The following is a 20,385-nucleotide window of genomic DNA, read 5'->3' as shown; positions in this document are numbered from 1 at the left end:
GCTATGCTAGGGGTAGTGTTTCATTCCCCCAACGAAGCGGAATGCGTAACATGCCTTCACTTGTGCGTACGTTGGAACGTGCTAGGAACGATGCTTTCCCTTCGCTGCTAGCACCGGATCGGAATTACAGACACACATTCCCTCGCTGGACAAGGCGGGGATGACGATGGAGGGCAGGTGGCGCTGGGGCTGAGCAAAAGGCTCCACCGGGAGCGAAGATGATCAATCAAAGGCCCAATTTGTACCGACCCAAAACGAGGAAGAAACCACATACACCCACACACACCCCTTCCAAGGCCCAGCCCCTTTTGGGCCCGTGCCGGTCCAGAAATAGATGAGCAGATACGGTTCTGGATTCAGTCGGGTTTACCTTTGCGAATCGATTTATCTTAATGTAACCTCAAATTTTGCTGCTAATTTGCAAATTACAACCCATGGGGTAACGAAGCCGGCTAGTGATGTTGCAGTAAACTTGTCCAGGTTAGGCGAGGCTATAGCTTATAAGCATTTAAACACAGTGCAGTTCAAACAGATTCGTTGCGTTGCAAGAAATTCTGGAAGGATGGTCGACGTTGGACAACCTTTTTGCCCAAAGTAATGTGTTCGTCTGGCTTGTGGATGCCTTTGAATCTCAATTCCAATTAATTTTTTTTTTTTTAACATCGATAGTGCACATCCATGCTGCTGGAAAACTGAGTGAATATTTTAGATGAACATCACATGGTCCATCTTGCAATCTACCTGAGTTTGAACTCAATACTAATGTAAAACATTTGCTAGATGACCCTGACAATTCAATTATTTGTTGTTTTTTTTCAATTTTTTTTCTTTTCGTTCTAGATCCGATTTGACTCAAACAATCATGCATAATTAAAATAACGCGAGGCAGTATATTGCAGGGTGAACCCTGCATATATGCACTCAGTTGGTTTACAAAAAAATATTCCCAATGAATTCTTTCAGTTGCAATGATTTTTTATCCGTTTCTTTAGCTTAACTGTCGTTTTCGATCATATCCTTGGTCAATTCTCTCGTAACGGGAAGGGTATTGTTTTGGTTAGGATTCGAACCCACGCCATCTAGGAAGAGCCTCGGCGTTCTTGAGCCTGTTGTACATATAACCTGCGTAACCTCTTACCGATCGCGAATCCTCGAATATTTCATCAAAATAATATGTTACAAATCTATCATTTCTGAGTTATGATGCTGGAACAACAATAAATTTAAAAAGTTTTGAAAGCTCGAGCCTTTTTCCTGCCGTGCCGTGATACTCAAGAATGATGTATTCATCTATTACATAAATAACGTTATAGACTGATTGTTCGCTAAAGATAAGATGAACCAAGGTTTTCTGACGAACAGATGAAATAATAAACGAATTTCTTTAAATTATAAATTGATAGCTTTTATAACATTTTATTTACTCAATCATCCATGTGCTACGTATGCAAGAGTTAACTTTGAAATAATTCGATGAAATATTTCAATACCAGATATCGGATACGTCACGAATTTACTGTCAACGGTGTTTATCAGTATAATTTCGTTTTCCACAAGTTTTCTTTACACTATAATTAAAAGTTTAACCCTTGATTTAACGTTAAATCTGTTATACTTTACAACATTTCGATGTTTTATACACACAATTACCTAAATATAATTTACACGGTTTAGGAAAAATGATTCGCGAATGAATTGTTGTGAAAAAGACTGTAGTATTTTGGTTATCTATTCCGTGTACTTTGAACTGCCAACAAATCCTGTCCCATCACGGTGGTATTTAGTTAAACTGTTTGTTATCTGCAGGTTGCCCCGCTCGCTAGTTCCTGCCTAAAAGAGTGCCTGCCGAGTAGTGTAGCCGGTTTGGTTCACATTAGTTTCGGTTTTGAGTTGATCGTTTTAGTTTCTGCACCCGCAATCGATCGGTGTTTACATCACACACAACAATAAAAGAGAAAGGATCAACGAACGCCACGATGTCGGAAAATAAGAGCCCGATCAAGTACTTCCTTTCTGGCGGGTTTGGTGGTGTGTGCACAGTGCTGGCCGGTCATCCCCTTGACACGATCAAGGTGCGATTGCAAACCATGCCACTGCCAGCCGCTGGCCAAGCGCCCTTGTACGCCGGAACACTGGACTGCGCCAAAAAGACGATCGCCCGCGAGGGCTTCCGGGGACTGTACAAGGGCATGTCGGCCCCCATAACCGGTGTGGCGCCGATCTTTGCCGTCAGCTTCTTCGGGTTCGGTGTGGGCAAGCGGTTACAGCAGAAAACGCCCGATGAGGAGCTGAACTACACGCAGCTGTTTGCCGCCGGAGCGTTTTCGGGCATCTTTACGACCACCGTGATGGCACCGGGTGAACGGATCAAGTGTTTGCTGCAGATCCAGCAGGGTGGTAACTCACCGCAAAAGTACAGCGGAATGGTCGATTGTGCCAAGCAGCTGTACGCGGAGGGTGGCATGCGTAGCATCTACAAGGGTGCCTTTGCCACGTTGCTCCGTGACGTTCCGGCGTCCGGAATGTACTTCCTCACGTACGAGTACATCCAGCGGGCGCTGGCACCGAAGGAGGGCGAGAAGAAGGACACTTCCATTGGCCTGCTGGGGACAATCTTTGCCGGTGGTATGGCCGGCATAGCGAACTGGGCCATCGGTATGCCTGCGGATGTGCTGAAATCGCGACTGCAGACTGCACCGGAGGGAACGTACCCGAACGGCATCCGGGACGTGTTTCGGGAGCTGATGCGCCGGGAAGGACCGTTGGCCCTGTACAAGGGCGTCACGCCGGTTATGCTGCGAGCGTTCCCGGCCAATGCGGCCTGCTTCATCGGTGTGGAGATTTTCATGAAATTCCTCAACATCGTTGCACCGGGACTGTAGAGACGGATCGCTTCCCCAATCGCGGATGGGGGCTCTCTTTTAGTGCTTGGTTTTTGTTATCTTTCGTTACCGACTGCGTATTTTCATCCAGTTTTAGAATATTTCCAACATCGTGACCTCTCGAAGCTATAGTTGAAACAAGATACAGCTAACACAGGTATTTGCGGGGCTGCGGGACAGATTTTGTTGTTTAATAAGGGCACAATCACCGGCTGTTTGTTATTTTTGTAATAAAAAATTATCAAACTCGACACTTTCTCGCTCCCAATCGTTCTTGATAATGCCGGCGATTTCCAATCGCTTCACCAAATCCGACACCTCATCAGAATCGACATCCTCCTCCTGGAAATCCTTCAGCAGTTCCACAACGGCATCTTCCGCTTCGTGACACTGCTCGAGCGCCTGGTGCAATTCAACCTCCGCGTCTAACGAGGCAAGAAACACAGCACCCTGCATTACGGCCTCCTTCGCATTGCGTACCTCCTTCGCTAGCTCGTTGACGAGTTGCTCCGTTTGGCCACGGGTTTGCAGTAGGTCCGTCGGTAGCAGCACGTTATCGGGAATGGTAAACGTTTCACGATACAGCGCACTCAGCGCGTTGATTGCCGGAAGACAATCGTTGTACATGTCGATGCTTGTTTTGGTACAATTCGCTCGAAGCTGATCGGCGGCGGCTGGTGGGATTTTTTGTTTCTGTATAAACTGTTCGGTAAACTCGGAGAACGATGACCGGAGCAGTGTTTGAACCATTTGTGTATCTGTAGGTTTAGAGATGGTCGAGACAGTTGGTAAACCATGCAAACAATGATGAAACAATTAGCGAACGCTTACTCACTCTGTGCCACAATCTCCTCCGATGAAAAGTTGAAATGCTGCAATTCATATTCTTCCTTTTCCGGATCCATATCCATTTTGGAGCGAAACAGAGATCTTTTTAATGGCAAATTCGTTGGGCACGGACGCCAAAACGACGCGTTACGTTTCAAAACAATTAAAAAACAAACATACGAATTTAAAAAAATGACATTACTCCAACTGCCCAAAGGGCTACAGTACAAGGTGTTGTCACTAAACGTATTTTTGAAGCAAGTTTGATTTGATATTAGATTTGATTTGAAATTAGAAGAAGTAATTTAACAAAGTGCTTAACATTTGATATGTTTCAACACTGGGAAAACATGAATACATTTGACACTATTTTAAGTAACACACCTCGAGCTGAACCATATGCAAACCGCTGAGAACTTGCATAAATTGTGAAACAAAGAATCTTTACTTTGGAATTGCAAACGACTGTTTCTTTCTCATACAATGATTTTTCGTAGAAACTAAGAAGAGTCTATTCTTGAAGGTCTAGGGTCTAAAAAGTTATTTATCAAATCGTGACTCCTTGTTTGAAAATTGTTGAAATAATCTTCGTAAAATGGTAAATGTTTTGAACATACCGGCAACACTGCTCTGAGTTTCGTTTTTTGAATTCCTTGTTTTAGTGATGGGAAACCCAAGTCGCTTCAGGGACTCGATTCTTTCGATTCAAATCCGGTCGAAGATCCGTATCTCCACATCCGATCCCCCTCAAACCAAAAAATTGATAACTCGCTTTTTTTTGTAAAAAAAAATAGGTAAAAGAGCAAATGAGGCCCCGGGCTAGATTCTCCTCTTCCTACTGGTTTACATTGAGCGCCTGAAGCTATGCAAAGCGCGACGCATGCATTCTTTTCGAATATTTAATTGCTTAATTTTTTTTTCGCTTAAAAGAACATAACGGTTTAAGCTAATCACGCAGTGGAGGTTGAATGTAGGTTAATATACTTTTACATGTTCTTCTTCTTCTTCTTGGCGTAACGACCTTGTTGATCATGCCTGCCCTTCAAGGGCCTACGAGACTTGTTTCCCTGTTGTACGTGGATAGTCAGTCCTCTCGTACAGGGGGAGGGTCCGGTCTCGGTTGGGATTCGAACCCACGCCGTCGAGGTGGTGAGCCCCAGCGCTCATGGACCGATTTTCTAACCGGCCCCGGTGGTAGCCCACACGGCTGTCGCGAACCCCCTACTTTTACATGTTAAGTTACCTTTTAAATCATACCACACATGATGGACAGCATGCAGCAATGAGTTAAGCCGAAGAAATTATTTGGAAACGGCGGCGCGCCCGCAGCAAGCGCAGCGAGCGGACTGCGCTAGGACTATTGAAAAAGAGAGTTTGTTATAATTTGGAGAAATAAGTCCCCACGCCTAGGTTGATTTCCATAGCCGAAATTAACGGTACACACTACGGTTCAAATACTCGTAGGTCTGATTTAACGAATTTATGTATCACCAATTGCATACGTTTAGGTATATTGTAGCACAAGAGGTGAGGGCACGACCGTAAAAACGAAGCCCGGGGTCTCATTTACACTTTTACCAAAAATATATCAAAGATATACAGTCTGTTCTCGAGTTACGCGGTTCTCGACTTACGCGGATTCGGAGATACGCGGTTTTCAAAATTTGACAGTAGAATGGGTTTATTACATCGATTTTAATTCCTGAGATGTACAACCACACGAATAAATATGTAAATTACGCATTTGCATAACTTACGCTGTTTATTTCGTTTGTTGCAATTTATGTTGTTTGAATACGCTTGCATTGCATTCATATTAATGGACAAAGAAAAAAATTGAATATCCTATGATACATATACACAAGAGCTCGATCTCTTACCTCCTAGTATAAACTATGTGTCAAGCAATATTCGAGATACGCGGAAATTCGAGATACGCGGTTTTCTCTGGTCCCCATTATCCGCGTAAGTCGGATACTGACTGTACAGACACCAAAAAGAAAGACTCAATCGAGTCACATTAAACACAAATAGATGCGGATCAAGTCTGAATCAAATCGGATCAAATAGACTCCCAAACGAATCAAATCTGATTCGAATCCGTCCAAAGGGATCCCACCCCTGATCGAGTTTTCCAAATCCCGATTCTGCCATCTCTACTTTACTCAGTAGCGAAAAAGCGTCCCGTCGCGAAACAACTGAAATTTTCTTCCCGAACACCCGATGGCAGTGATTTTCCCCCGAAATTAGTGATTTGCGTTTCGCTCGCATGTGCTCTCTATTGCATGAATCTCCGCATAACTGCGTACAAATTGCATCTGGCAACATAGGCCCGTCGTAAGTTTGCTTCGATCGATCGTAATGACCATTATTCCGACCGACGTCGCCCCGCCGCAGGGCACCAGGAAGAAGGGGTCAAATGCGAGACCGCATTTGTGAAACAAAAAGAAAACACGGTGTAGCCAAAAATCCTTTGTCGGTGGTCGTCGCCGTCGTCGTCATCGCTGAAGATTGGAAGATTGGTTCTGCGGCAAACGGAAAAACGAAAAGAAACCTCGGAAAAAGGCATTCAGCAAGAACGCCTAGCAAAAGGGCTCTGCTGTATGCGTGCGTGAAAACGGGAGATGAGCGAAAGAGAAGAAGAACCGCAGGGTAAAAGTTGTTGGCGAAGAACGCAAGGGAAAAAAGGGCGAAGATAAGTTGTTTAGTGTGTTCTTTCTTGTTTTCTTCCGCGGGCTGGGAGTTCTTTCTTCCTCGGATCCCGCAATACGGTTGTGTTTAGTGTGCGACGATGTTTTATGTGAAGGTGTGCTGGAGCGCTTTTACGCTGGAGCATCAATATGGAGCAGTATGTTTTCTTGTTATGTTGTGTTGTGTTGTGTTTTCCGCCAAGGGATTGGTGCATATTGCTACTGGCCTATAGGGTGGTCGCTGTATTCGCTCCACTAACTTCCGTCAATACTGGCAATCCACTCTGCCAGGGAATGGTGGAAAATGAATGAAACCCCATTCTGCGGCTACTGCGAACGTCTGCTGGCAGGATGTAAAGCAGCAGCAGCAGCAGCAGTAGTTGCAGCGCATCGCCTTCGTTCCAGTCATCGATCCCCGCGGGCGGTGGTGCACGCATCGTTGCACGGGGAGGGAGGCCGATTCGAACAATGGCGGGTCGGATGGAGAAGACATTCCGGAAATTGGCACCTCGTCGGAAGACGTCGGAGATTCCATCCCACCCGAACCAACGACCGGGAGCAAACAAACGGAAACACGGATTCGCTCGAAATGAAATCGACCAAGATGACAGTTGCCAGGAAAGCAGCAACATTCTTTGTTTTTTTTTTGTTTTTAATGTCCATGCTTCATCTTTCCATCGCTCATCTCGCACTTGCTCCGTTTTATTCAAAGACCAACCGTTCAGCTCTCTCTCTTTCTCTCCCTCTCGCTCTCGGCCCGCGACTCCATCGAAAAATCGGAAAATCATCGCAGTTGGCGTGCGTGCGCGTCGCCGAAAGCAGAGGCTTTTTGTTTTGGTTGCTCCAAGCAACAAAAGGCGCAACCTTCCAAAAGCACAAATGTGTCGAACCTGCTGTTGCGCTGAAAACGCAAATGGGTCGTAGTTTGGCCGTGAAAATAACGAGTGTACGAAACCGCAGAAATCATCTGTAGACGGCGAGATACGAGGTGGCATTAAAAAACCTTTGTTTTAAAACAAGCTGCTTTGTTGTACCGGAGAGATTTCCCCGGTCGGGAATTTGTATCAAGATGGACGTGGCTTTCGTGCGGACCTGTACACAACTTCCGGATGTATGGCTAGCAACGCCGAACACCGCTAAAGCGCTAATCAGTCAACCGTGCGTAAAAATATGTAAACTTTTCGTGCGGAAGACCATCCGCAAACCGGACTAAATACAAATAAGCATCATCTCTGTGGACGAAGAAACCGCGGTCCGGAGTATAATTGGTTGGTCTTGTTGTGTCTGTAGAGTGTTTGCAGGGTAATAATGCGTTTAGTCCAGATCCAATAATGCTATTAAACATGGGCAAGTAAAAAAAGGGAAGGATACAACAGCCATACACGTTCGTTTACCGACCACCGGAAGAGTCCAGAAGGGAAAGACTGAAAAATGGAAGACGCGTTACGCGAGGCCCATGTATGTTCCTGCTCCACGGTCCAGAACCGCTTGGGGTTTGATTTATGAGCCCACGGCTGATGTGTGAATTTGAAGCATTTTTTTCTCAATTCAACGTACAACCATACTCAGTCTTTTGTTCATTTTAGAACCTGCCCGGTGCATTTGCTGGTGCAACAGAACCGACAAACACTTGAAGGATAACATGGCACCGTTGAGCGGATGTACGCGTCTTTGTTCACACGGCACTGGATGCCCCAACCCGATCGGTATTCGGATGCTGAATACGAGGGAAAAAGAACGTTCAAGACGGAAGAAAAATCACCCTCGATGTCACATTTTTCTTCCTGAACGTGTCACGCTTACGATGGAATGAGCGCAAATATTTGATCTTCCGGTACGATAACGCACGTACTGGCATGAATTTAAGATTCTGCCAAAAAAAGGTTATACCTTTCCACCTTTCTGGTTTGATAAAATGGATCGTGGCAGTTAAACGAGTGCGTGTATCATAATCGATAGGACCAATCACGACGATAAGCCTTAACCAAGTTTAACTTCAATATTTAATAACGTTTCAGTTGGAGTTTATTATGGCACAAGAAATACTAACAGTATAATTTCCTTCCTTTTCCAAGTCTCTATAGAACCACATCGAAATAACCCATACTATACCTTCGATATGCTTTAGAGAAAGTTTGTATGCGACATTCGTAGTAAAAGGTGTGCAAAATGTGCAATGGCTAAAGTGCTTTCCGTTTAGTGTATGCTGCAGCTAGTAGGCTTTGATGTTTTTTAAGCATTTTTGTACACCGCACCGGTGTTTATAGCGAGTGTATTTGTGTGTCCGTGTGTGTATGTGTGTGTGATTACCGTCTGTGTTGGTGGATTATGGTGCGATCTTGCGCGATGACGGCGAAAGAAGCGATAAATTCCATCCCCTAAGGGCTCGCTGGGGGTTTTGGTGTGCGCCTTTGTGCATTAGTGATAATTGGATGAAATAGTGCATAGCAGCTACGATAGAAGAAAGTTAAAAATATCGCCGATGGATCGTGCGGATCGTTCGTTCCGGTGTGTGGTTTAAATGTGCGCGTGCAAGTTGTTGATCGGCTGCTGAGCGAAAGGCCCCCGCCGCACTGACGGTTGCGCAACCGGATCCCGCGGGTAACCGGAAACCGGATCGGGCATCATTATGTGCCACCGCCATCGTCGTCCCGGTGCGGTCGCAACTGTTTCGTAGTGATGGTCGGTGCCCGACACGAATTTCGACAACCAACGGCACCGACGCTGTTGTTGTGAGCTGTCATCGCCGGGCGCCGGCAATGCTGGTGCCAGTGCCGCCTTCCGCTCCGGTCGCTAGATTGGAGTCCTCCGCAGCGGTCGGAAGCATGCGCAGCGAAGCGCCTCGGAAGGGAACGTCCAACGGCAGCGCGGGATTGCGCCACCGGAAGTCGAACTCCGGTAGCAAAACGCCACCCCGGCGATCCGCGTTATCAATCGTGAAAGAACCGGAAACATCACCGAAGGGATCAAAGCAATCCATGGAAACCAGTGTCCTATGAAGAAGAAAGTGTGTAGGAAAGCTACTCCGTAAACCCCAAAACGCAAACAAGTGATAAACAGAAGCAAAAGCAACGAAACACCAAGAGTAAATAACAACAAAAACCCCCAAACAACTTTCCTCCCGATCATCGGCACGATTGTGTCCGTACTTGTTGTACGGAGATTTTTATTTTTATAACTGCCCCAAACCGAGCAAAACCAGCGATTCTTATCACGACGCGATGCAATAAATCAGTGTAAGCTTGGTTGTAAACAGCAACGCCGCTTGATAACGCAATCGGGTTTGTTCCGAGCGTCCCGTATATATCAATCCCAATCAATTAGTGACCCAATACGAAGGAAGCGTAGAATTCCGGAAGCGCGAATCGTCAGCGGAATCCCACGATGGACGGACACCGGGCGTTGGACATTTTGCCGCTGCTGAACGAGCGCGTGGCGCTGCTATCCGGTGGTCGGGACAATCGGGGCGGTCCCATCATCTGCTTCCCGGCCACGACCAAGCGCGAGCGGATCAAGCCGGAAGACATCAAGCGCATCATGAGCTACTTCATCAACATACCGAGGTAATTTTATGGTTTAAAAACTACAATTTCAATACAATACAGTACAACTCAATGAACATAAATATTACAATTTACCGCTATCTTTCTTACACATGCAATTCAACTGAAAAAGAAAGCAACATCAATTGCTTAAATACCGTACTTTTGCACGTTTATGTTTCAACCAGTCACATTTCGATCTTTAATGGTTTAAATTTTTATGTTTTTGGGGTTTCTTTTACTTGTTTGCTTTTTTCTTTTTTAGTTTTCTTTGAATGATTACGAAAAATTTAGCAGACTTGATGCTTCCAACGCGACGTTAAATATTTTGGTGACAACCATTTAGAGAAAGCCCCGTTCCACCAAAACGGTTCCCATTTCAACTGGGAAAAACAGTTAGCCAAGGGTGCCGAGTTTGTTGTTGGTGCTCCGCTTCGTTTTTCGGAAACCCGCCAAAGGGCGGCCTCATAAACGGCCATGAAAAAATGGCTGGCAACTGACCTGCGTCCGTAATGAGCATACCGTGGTGGCGCAAATTCTACGACCCCTCTGCCCTCTTCTATGTTTTTTTTCCTTCCCTCTTTCCTTCCAGCTGTTGTTATGGCCTGCAGAGGCCATATTAGATGTTGGTCTGCTTCGGTTAGCGCAACGGTTTCGTTTCATGTTTTCATATTTCACCACACGACTGCAGCAAGTCGAGCATATGTGCAGGGAATGCAGGTTAATAAAGATCCTGGAGAGTCCTGGGAGTGGTGGCCGTTGAGTAGCTGTGCTTCATGTCCTGCAGGTTGGGGCCGGGTTTACTTATCCAACGTTAACGTAATGCAACCGGTGAAAACCAGCCATTTTGGTACGAGTTTGGTTCTCGAGAAATTTGTAATGAAACAAAAATATTGAGGTTCATAAAAGTGTGTGCAATGTTATTTCCCGGAAGGTCCTCGAGAGTCGTTTCGCTTTTGCTTCCGTGCCGTAGAAATGTAATTCCCAGTGGAATAACATAAAAGTTTCCTACTTAGAACAACCCCTTTTCGCGCTGGGGGCGCTTTGGGAGCCATGGCTGGAAATAGGAGACGGATTAAAATTTATATTTAATCCCTGGAAATTCGCCTGCAGTTGACAATTGAACCTGGCGCTCGTCATGTCAATGCACCCGTCAATTTGCAAAGAAACTTCTTCTGTCGCTTTTTTTTTTAAGGGTCCACTTCCGCAAACCTGCCGTTCGGTATAAAACCTTTTGCCCGAGAGGGTGGCGAACAAAACCCGCCTTTGAAAACTCCCTTCACCCCATCCCACACGTCGGTTGAAAATAGACAAACGGATGGATGGCGGCTTTTTTTTGCGCGAGACACGAAACATACACACCAAAACGACCCTATGGACGAACGCCTACGCGTTTTCCACTGAAACTCTTTCACTTTCGTCCTTTCGCCGTACACCTCCGCAATTCTATGCGCCAGGATGCCGGGTTTGTCTAATTGGATTGAAGTGGGAAAAGGTACTTAGTGCACCTGGGGCGACAAGAAGAAAGTCCACCACAGAAGGGTGTGGGCAGGATGTCGCGGAGACAGAGACAGCGACGGAGCAATGCGTTCCTTATTTTCCACAGCCCGCGGCAGGTAACTCGCTGAGCAAAAAGTTAATGCCACCAAACCCCCGGTACTATGACTCTATTTATGGAGCGCACAACTACGCCACCATCGTCAGCGTAATGGTGGTGAGAAGGTTTTTCACGACAATTACGACATCTTTGCAACGACGATGATGGGGATGATGATGATGATGACGATGACGATGGCTGCCGGTGGTAGTCCGCAAGTCAACTACGCAAGCATGGTTTCATTTAGATGCGAGTTGAAAGAATGGCCCACAAACAATAAAAATCCCGAGCGCGACAATGTTGTTCATTAGGGACATTCAAACCCAAAGCTTCTTGCAAACCGCACAAGTGGTGGATGTAAAGATGCGTTTACAAGGGGGGTTTATCTGCTCATCCTGGGTGCGCTCGTTAGAACGCCGTAAAGGTTGGTTACTTTTTAGTCGTAATCAAAACAAGCATTCATGATAAGCTCCGTACTTTAAAATCCATTTTTATAAGCAGGGAAATTAAACAATATATGTTTTTCCAACATCACTAGCAGTCCACTTCTCTGGGTATGAAAGGCTTATATTGTATTATTTATATTTAGTTAATTCATAAAATAAATATATATGATATATATCATAATTATTTCTGACTGGAGCACTGTCTAGCCCATCAAGGCATCATGAAACTTAGATACCGAGTCGATAAACACCGATAAGATTATTTTTGAGCTTCATACCGTTTAAATAAACCCTATCGATGTTATTGATTTTTTATCGAAATTTGACAATATACCCTGATAAATTTAACCGTACATGGGGTTTCATGACTTTCATTACTTTCATGACTAAAAAACTTCCATTTCTACACATTTATCGATCGTATTATATCTTTCATGTATGGCGTGAAATAAGAGATTGGTAGCCGACCGAACGCTCGTTTAGGTCAACGTTGTTACGTTTTCTATTTTTCATAAATTTCTATATTTTCATAAATTTACCGCTCAAATTTGTCATGCACCCTGAAATGTATTTGTTTTAAAAGAAATCTTGCAACCTACAAGTAAAAAGAGCTATTCTGTTCATGATCCATTGTTCATACAAAGTTTTTTTTCATAATCATGTTCAAATTTATTAGTAACATTAAACAAATACGATCTGCTCTACCATCTCCCATGCCTTTTTAGTTTAAATCTTTACACGGACAAATTACAAAAAGCCCGCTTGACCTGGTGTGAATAAATTATACGCATAATAAATAATTCTGGGTCAAGCTGCATTAATGTACTAGTTTAATGTTATTCAATTAAGCAGTCTACTTTTCTTTCAAATAATCTAGACCAGGGGTCGGCAAAGTCCGGCTCGCAAACTGATTTTATACGGCCCATAAGAATGGTTTAGTGGTTTATACAAAAAGTGTTTAGTTTGTTTTCTAGCCATACAAGAAGATTAAAGTTGTTGAATGAGGTGTTCCTATTTCATGTAGAAAAAAAAATCGAAATTCATCGAGAATAAGTATGAAAAGGTTTAAAAAAGTTGTACGATATAATTTATAATATTTTATCTTTTTCCCCCTTTTTATATAACTACTATTATAAAGGCAACCGAAAGCGCGGGCCGGATACCTTAAAATTAAATCATCGTTTAAGGTATCCGGCCCGCGCTTTCGGTTTCCTCTTAATCATGCGACCCTTTTAAGTAATTGTATACCGAACCCTGGTCTAGACTCTTGCAAATGCTGCTGAATTTCACTTTTCACACTATGTTTTTTTTTCATTTAAACCAATATAGTTCTAACAATCAATTCCGAAGCTAACTTAGCACAAAAAAGAAAACATGCAAAAAGTTACAGTATTAATCGACCTACATGTTATTTACAAACGCAATATTGTGCCATGAAGTACTCAATGAATTTTCGCATAATGTGTATTAAAATATTCATCACCCCATTGTTTCCCACTGTTTACGCAAGGTTAGTTTTCCATAGTTTCCACATTGATTCTGTTGAACTTGTCCTTGTTTCACCGGAGATAGATATCGTCAAAGCTCTCCCTCCAGTCGGGTTGCGTGTAACATAAACCATCACAATTCATTGTAGTCAAAAATATATGCACTTATTGTGGATGCGCTGCAACACGCCGTGATTTAGCATGTTTGACGATTCGCCTTGCTGATTAGTGAACTGTTGTTTTTAATGTTTTATGCATCTCACATGCCACACAAACTCCCCTTTCCCCCCAACCATATGGCCGCAACAGCACGTGCAGGATCGATCGAATGCATCGAAAGTGCGCCCCGGTAAATTATGCAGCTTGGATCACCTGCGCTCGCTAATGGGCAATTTGGCCATTCAAATAGTAGTTCGCCATCTGTAACAGGGTTGTCCCGCGTGGTACGGATGGTAGTTAAAATGTACCCACACACACTCCCTTGTCACGGTTCGGTTTTGATCAATCGTGGTCGGTGAAGCCTATGCGACGCCCGAACTTGCAGGGAAGTTCATAAATTGAAATGTGCATCATTTATAATACTGCTATCATTACGCCCTTGCTTGGGAGATGTGTTTGCGAATCGTTGTTAATTAGCACACTCGGTCGGGTGTGTGTAAGACCATTAAGGGGATCGAATTTGCAGCTGTGAAATGTCCCAATAATGCACACGAGCGGGTTTTTCAACCCACACACATGGAAATGGTTAGATTTCCCTATGCGTAATGCGTGTAGTCGCGCATATTTGATATTTGACCGGAATGACCTGCCCATAATATAATGTTCATAAACTCTGCCGAAAACGACCAGCATTTTCTTGCAACACTTGGCGCTTGACGCTGTTGGGTGTTTGGCTTGGTTTTCCTCCCTTGAGGATCGGCAAGCCGGCGGTTTATGTGGGAAAAATATGATGGCAAAGGCCCCATCGCCACCATTCGTTCCCGTCCCCATTTCTAGCGAGACCGTCGGTTTATTTGGTAAGCTTCTTTTCGGCCTTTGCGTCATCCGTAGCGTGGCGGCCGACCTTTGCAACCCAGCCCTCTTCCTACCGGTCCTGTCCCCCCCGATCGCCGGTTTCGGGATGGATTTGCGTCCCCGAAAGCGACGTACCTTTTTTCCCCGTCCGGGCGGAACGCGATGCTGTATTTTCCGGTCTCTAAAGCAGATCGTCATCGAAGAGAACCACCCGCATCCTTCACATACACACAGAAACATACACGTATGCTGTAAGGTCACTCTCGTCAATGCTTCCGTCCGTCCGTTCGTTCCGTCGAACGAATTTGAATTATTTATTGCACCCGAACGGAGGAGGCAATCCGAGGGCATGCTGCTGCTGGTGGGCCATGTTGCAGACCGGGTGAGGGGGGTTATACTGCCACAGTGTCTCGCAGCCGGACAGATACACAACCTTCTTTTGACCGGACGTTCGGTCGGTTTGTTGCGGCACCCGCCCGTTACAACAATTGGAGCATTCCGACACACGGAAAAGCGAAGGAGACACTGGCGGGCGAGGGGGATTCTGTTACTTGTTTTTTTATTGTCCTGACCCGATAATCCCGTGAGAGTTTCCCCACCCCTGCGCACACCAACAATGTTGATGTTTTTTTCTTGGGAGGAGAGCAAGTTCTTGAAACTAACAACCTCGATTGGTCCATTTCCAAAAATAGCGCCAATAACAAAACAACAACACCGACGATCGGCGGACCCGTGTTTTGGTGCGGACGGATGCAAAGCACTCTCACCCCATCTTGCGCCGCGCACGCTCCTTCCTCTTTCTCTCCAGGCCGTCGGGTTCAACGGCGCGCGGGTCTTCAATCATTCGCGAGCCTTCACTTCACTTTCCACAACATCTCTCGACCCCCCGGAGAGGGGTAGAAAAGAGCCGAGACGTTTACTAGACCGCTTCCGGGTTGCGCACGATCCGCTGCTCCGAAGACCGCACCGGGAATTCGCCGGTTCGATTCAGGTTGCTCTAATAATCGAGATCCACTTGAACGGAACCCACTGGTCGGTCAGATGGTTATTCGATGGCAATGATGACGCTAAATTATCTCGTTTCCATTCTTTAGCGAATGATGACGATGTTGGTCCTCGAGCAGCATGTTTTCCTCGTTTTCTGCGACTCCATGAAGACCAGGAATTCTTCCCACTGTGTGTTTTCGATTCCTGAATTCTACAAAAGATGCTCAAACTGTTTTGAAAATGTTACGAATGCAGAGTTTGTCTGTCAACATGTTGGCAGCAACTTAAATAGCTTAAAAATTATCTATGTTTTATATCTTTTAAGCTTCTGGTAGTTAAAGTATGAAAAATTAGACAAATATAAAATTCCATAACCATTTGTTCCAAGCCCAGTTGGATAGAAAATATTGCTTTTTATAACCATGGATATCTATACTGTCCGAGCAAGGTTACTAGAACGAAGCTTGCTTCAAGTAAAGCTCAGGAAGATGTGACCTGAAGTTTTGTTTTTTTTGTGATTATGTGTGTTGAATGGATTTTTGTTTTCTAACTATTCGAAGAAAAGTAGAATGTAATCCTGCATTCAAGAAGCCAATGTAAAGAAAATTCACCTGAAAAAAGTACAATTGTCTGGCTTTGCCTTCTAATTTTAAAGTACTTAGAACAATGAATTTCACTCATCTCATCTTATTTGTCCGTCTTTCTACGAAACATGTGCAAACAAGAAGCTTAAAAACCGGTCACCAAGCGGCGCAATGTTCGAAAAACTGCAAAAGCCATAAATTGGTTAGTCAAACGTAAAGTTGGACACTTCTATTCAAGTTTAATTGATTTTTGGACTATTTTTAGAAGTTTTCTATATTTAATGTTGATTCTGTTAGGTTCTATGGCGGTTCGTTGATGCCTGGCAACAGTTTTAACTAACTTTTTTGCACATCTCTGACCCAGTTTGCACCATGAACAGTGATTTTGGTCGAATTGATAAAACTAGGTAATTTTCGACCAATTTTATATGCTTTTTTCGATTTATGCACGAAAGATAACATTTCGTTTCGTTTAGTAGTGTGACATATTTTAATCATAAAATGTTAACAATTGGTCAAAATTCATCTCTAGTGCAAAGAATAAGTATTTCATAAATTTAAAAAAAAAGAGACCGATTTTAAAGTTCCTTTTTATGCTCATGCTTGTTAGAAAGATGGACAAAGATGTTATGAGCGAAATTCATTGTTATCAATTCTAAGTACTCTAAAATTGAACGGAAAGCTGGACAATTGTTCTGATGCAAGATGATTACAATTCCACATTTTCCAACACCAAAGCCAATTTCAATCCTATAATGTTCTAGTGCGAGCAAAACTACCTGCAAAATAAAATGAGTATCGATCGAATCTATTTAAAATCACAACCGACGATACAAGCCCCTGGGAAGGGGGGCCCACGATTCAATACTGAAGTGGCCACTAGCATCACTAGCACCACTACTACTCCACCATCCCCGTGCCTCGGGAGCAAGCGACCCTTGGTCAAGTGTTTTGTACTATGCATCCCCCTTTTTTTTTGTTTTCGTTTTTCCATGCCGAGCAATCTTCCGTTTGCACCGGCGACCGGAGTAGACTTGTAAATTAGCCCCAGCCTGCCCACCCACCTTCCCACCCACTCACACAACCCACTCGCTCAACCCGCGAGCGCCAATTTTGGACACGTTTCGCTGCGCTGTGCTACTTTACGACGTCCGTTCGATCCGCGAAATCGGATGTGATACGGATTGTGGTGTGAATACCTAACCGGGGAGGGGGTAGAGAAGCGAAAGAGAGAAAAACCACGCCAAGACGAAAGATCCGTTTATATCCACACACCAGCTTGATGGTCTTTTTATTTTTGCTGCTGGATTTAAATCCCCTCGAATCCACAGCGGCCTCCATCTTCACCGCGGATCGTGGCCGACTTGGTTTGCATGCGTTGCGTCCACTTGAAGCGTAACGATATAAAATTGATTTCCTTCTCACCTGCCTCGCCGCTCACTTCCCACCGGTTCCCCCGAGGGAGGCGTCGTAGGCGGAGACCCTGGCGGGTGTTAAAAATTCTTAGCAGCACCGCGCTTCCAACGCGCTTTTGCAAACCCCCCGGCTTCTCGGCGTGCCAAAAAACCCGTCCAGAATGCCACTACCATCATTCCCGTAGACTGACTGTGAGCCCCAGCAACCGTTGCATACTAATTACGCCCGTCCAGGTTCGTTGCGTTATTAAAACGGTTTCGTTGTTCTCTTTCTAACCGGCAGCGATGAAAGCAAGAGTCTCGGCTTCACCATCATCGTGGATATGCGGGGCAACGGCAACACGGCCGCCAGCGCCAAGATGATCCTGAAGGTGCTGCAGGAGAACTTCGGCACCGACGTCATCCACCAGGCGGTCATCATCAAGCCGGACAACTTCTGGCACAAGCAGCGCTCGTCGATCGCGAGCTCCAAGTACAAGTTCGAGACGACCACCATCTCGATCCAGTCGCTCGGCAAGCTGGTCGAGCCGTCGCAGCTGACGTCCGACTTCGAGGGCTTCCTGCACTACGACCACACGCTGTGGATCGATCTGCGCGTCGCGTTCGAGGACTTCCTGTGGCAGGCGAGCGACATCCTCGACCGGATCGACGACCTGCAGGAGGACCTCACGCACTCGGAGTGCCCGGAGGACGTGAACGGCGTCAAGCACAGCATCGACGCGCACAACGAGATGAAGCGCAAGATCCTGAAGCTGCCGATCGAGGACCTCGACCTGCAGGGCCAGAAGCTGCTCGGCAAGCTCACAACCTACTCGAACCGGAACGACGACGGCTGCCACTCGACTTCGTCCCCGGCAAAGTGCCACAATCCGGACATTGCGTCCGCGTTGAATCAGGTGAGTCCCTTTGGAATGGGTCACCGAAAGAGTCTGGAGTTCGATAATGCGGGATCAGATTCACTAATCCGACATTAGAATACATTCCTTTGAAATCTTGCGATATTATTGTTTATTAGGGGTCAATTTTTAACATTAGGATACATTGCTTTGGAATCTTGTCTGAATGCGTTTTAGGGGTCATTTTGACCGTTTTTAACTTTTTGATACTCCTCTTCATCATTCCGCTAGCTTGATGTAAAACAAAACAAAAAACAGAATTGAATGGAGTTTAAATTCCTTTCAATTTTTTTTAATTAAAAATTTAAATTTCAAATAAAAAGTGTGCACTAGAAAGCCGATATACTAAGCCATCTATGAAAATAATTTTGTTTTGAATGTTAAAATGAATCAATCAATTATTTACAGGGGTTTTCAGATGATATCATAACAGCAGCAATATTCATTCTTACTGCAGCACATAATATTCCAACAGTACCAGTTGATTTTGTTACGCGATCATGTTTATCATAGCGTTGTCAGTAGAAATTATAACCGTTGCCATTGATGTTATAAAGTTGGTATGGCAGGTCGAGCGATGTACGTAACTAGCACGAAATAAACGTATATCGCACGAATGAGACTCCAAGCTTGATCTACATAGTAGGTGTTTTCATCTCGCATGAATCACTTTAATTTAATTAGAAAACTAAAGGAATTTTTAAACAAACAGTGCTGATGTTCATGTTAACTGCATGTCGTTTTTTAATTTTTTTTTTTTTGTGAGCTGTCAGATGATCGCGTTATAAAATCAACTGATGCTGTTGGAGTATCATGTGCTGTAGTTAGAAATAATGCTGCTACTGTTATGACATCATCTGAAAATCCCGGTATCTCCACGCGTCGATTAATGTGTTTAGGAGGGGTTTGTAGGATTATGAATAATGTACAAAATTAAAGCGATCCATGCATTTTTGGGGGTTCAGGAATATTTGGCGCATCATAAAGAATCGGAATTTCATTTATTTTAGGAGAATGATTCGAAATTAACATGAACCCGGTTGAAAAGTCCAAAGAAATAAATCTCGGCAAAAGATAGATAAGATGCAACTCTGATCATGGTCGGTCGTAATGTCGGATTACGTGCATTCTGTACAGTAAGAGTGCATTATAATAAAAATTTATATTTTTCTAGCTCTTGGTAGAAAAACTAATGGTAAAATATTCCAAAAGATGCACTTTGGGATATTTGTCAGATTCGCGCGTGCAACAAAATTTAAATAACGCCTCTTTCTAACACGAATACTTCAGCTGAACTCGTGATTGAGCAATTTCAGTTAACACCTACATCAACGCTCCGAATACCTCAATGCTTTGACGGGCCGTAGTTCACTGACCCCGGTTCAAGAATTTGTATAAATGTTTCCACCCACTGGACACCCAACAGCCTGGCGCAATCGAAAGTATTGTCAGGAGAAGCCTTAAATAATTAGGTCAATGTTTTATTTATTACATACCAAAAACGTGCCTGGCGTAACATGTCTGCCAGCGGACACGCTTCGGAGCCTCGGTTTAGAGATAGTTCATCTAAGTATCTGCTCAGCCATGGTGAACTGGTGGCAGCAAAACGCAGCAATAATCGACCGGCCGAAAAGTGCCCCTAGTACTTGGTTGTACTTTTTTTTCAAAACACAGTCTGTTGATCAGCTTTATGTTTTTTGCCGAGGGGTCGATATAAAGGCCGGCGTGTTGTCGACATTTGTTGCAGTGAATTACTTTACAGCGGTGAAGCACCACACAACACCGGCTCGTCAACCGGCGGAATGGTCGAAAACATGGATTTCGTTTCGTTGTAATTTTCATTCACAAAGTTCACTTTCCGCGTTCGTTCTGCCCCCGCCCACCGGGGGAGGAGTATTGCGAGGGGTTGGGAGGGAAAATTTAGCCTTCCTCCGCAGACGGTTGCTTTGCTGCGGCGGACGCGGTTATTATTATGAATGAATGGAAATGTATGTAAGTTTGTGCCGTGGTTTGTGTC

At 44.6% G+C, this 20,385-nt stretch overlaps 3 protein-coding genes across 3 annotated transcripts in view; 2 read left to right on the top strand and 1 right to left on the bottom strand.

The window, feature by feature from the left end:
* The first annotated feature begins 1,746 nt into the window (after positions 1–1,746).
* LOC131267498 (congested-like trachea protein) lies at positions 1,747–3,133 on the top strand. The gene has a single exon (XM_058270391.1). The coding sequence runs from the start codon at positions 1,977–1,979 to the stop codon at positions 2,880–2,882; it is 906 nt and encodes a 301-aa protein (XP_058126374.1). The 5' UTR covers positions 1,747–1,976; the 3' UTR covers positions 2,883–3,133.
* Positions 3,089–3,856, bottom strand: LOC131267499 (uncharacterized). The gene is made up of 2 exons (XM_058270392.1): positions 3,718–3,856; positions 3,089–3,640 (listed from the first exon to the last, which is right to left on the bottom strand). Exons 1-2 carry the CDS (start codon positions 3,791–3,793, stop codon positions 3,102–3,104), a joined length of 615 nt encoding a protein of 204 aa, XP_058126375.1. The 5' UTR covers positions 3,794–3,856; the 3' UTR covers positions 3,089–3,101.
* Positions 3,857–9,597: 5,741 nt separating this feature from the next.
* LOC131266890 (triple functional domain protein) overlaps positions 9,598–20,385 on the top strand; it is a 66,464-nt gene continuing 55,676 nt past the window's right edge. Inside the window, exons 1-2 of the mRNA XM_058269571.1 lie at positions 9,598–9,963; positions 17,756–18,368. Coding sequence (XP_058125554.1) covers positions 9,785–9,963; positions 17,756–18,368 — 792 coding nt within the window. The 5' untranslated portion in view covers positions 9,598–9,784. The remainder of the gene's footprint in view (positions 9,964–17,755; positions 18,369–20,385) is intronic.

This window comes from Anopheles coustani, chromosome 2, assembly GCF_943734705.1.
Source record: "Anopheles coustani chromosome 2, idAnoCousDA_361_x.2, whole genome shotgun sequence".
Classification (NCBI taxonomy): domain Eukaryota; kingdom Metazoa; phylum Arthropoda; class Insecta; order Diptera; family Culicidae; genus Anopheles; species Anopheles coustani.
The sequence above is the reverse complement of the archived record's forward strand: the minus strand, read 5'-3'. Positions and strand labels throughout refer to the sequence as shown.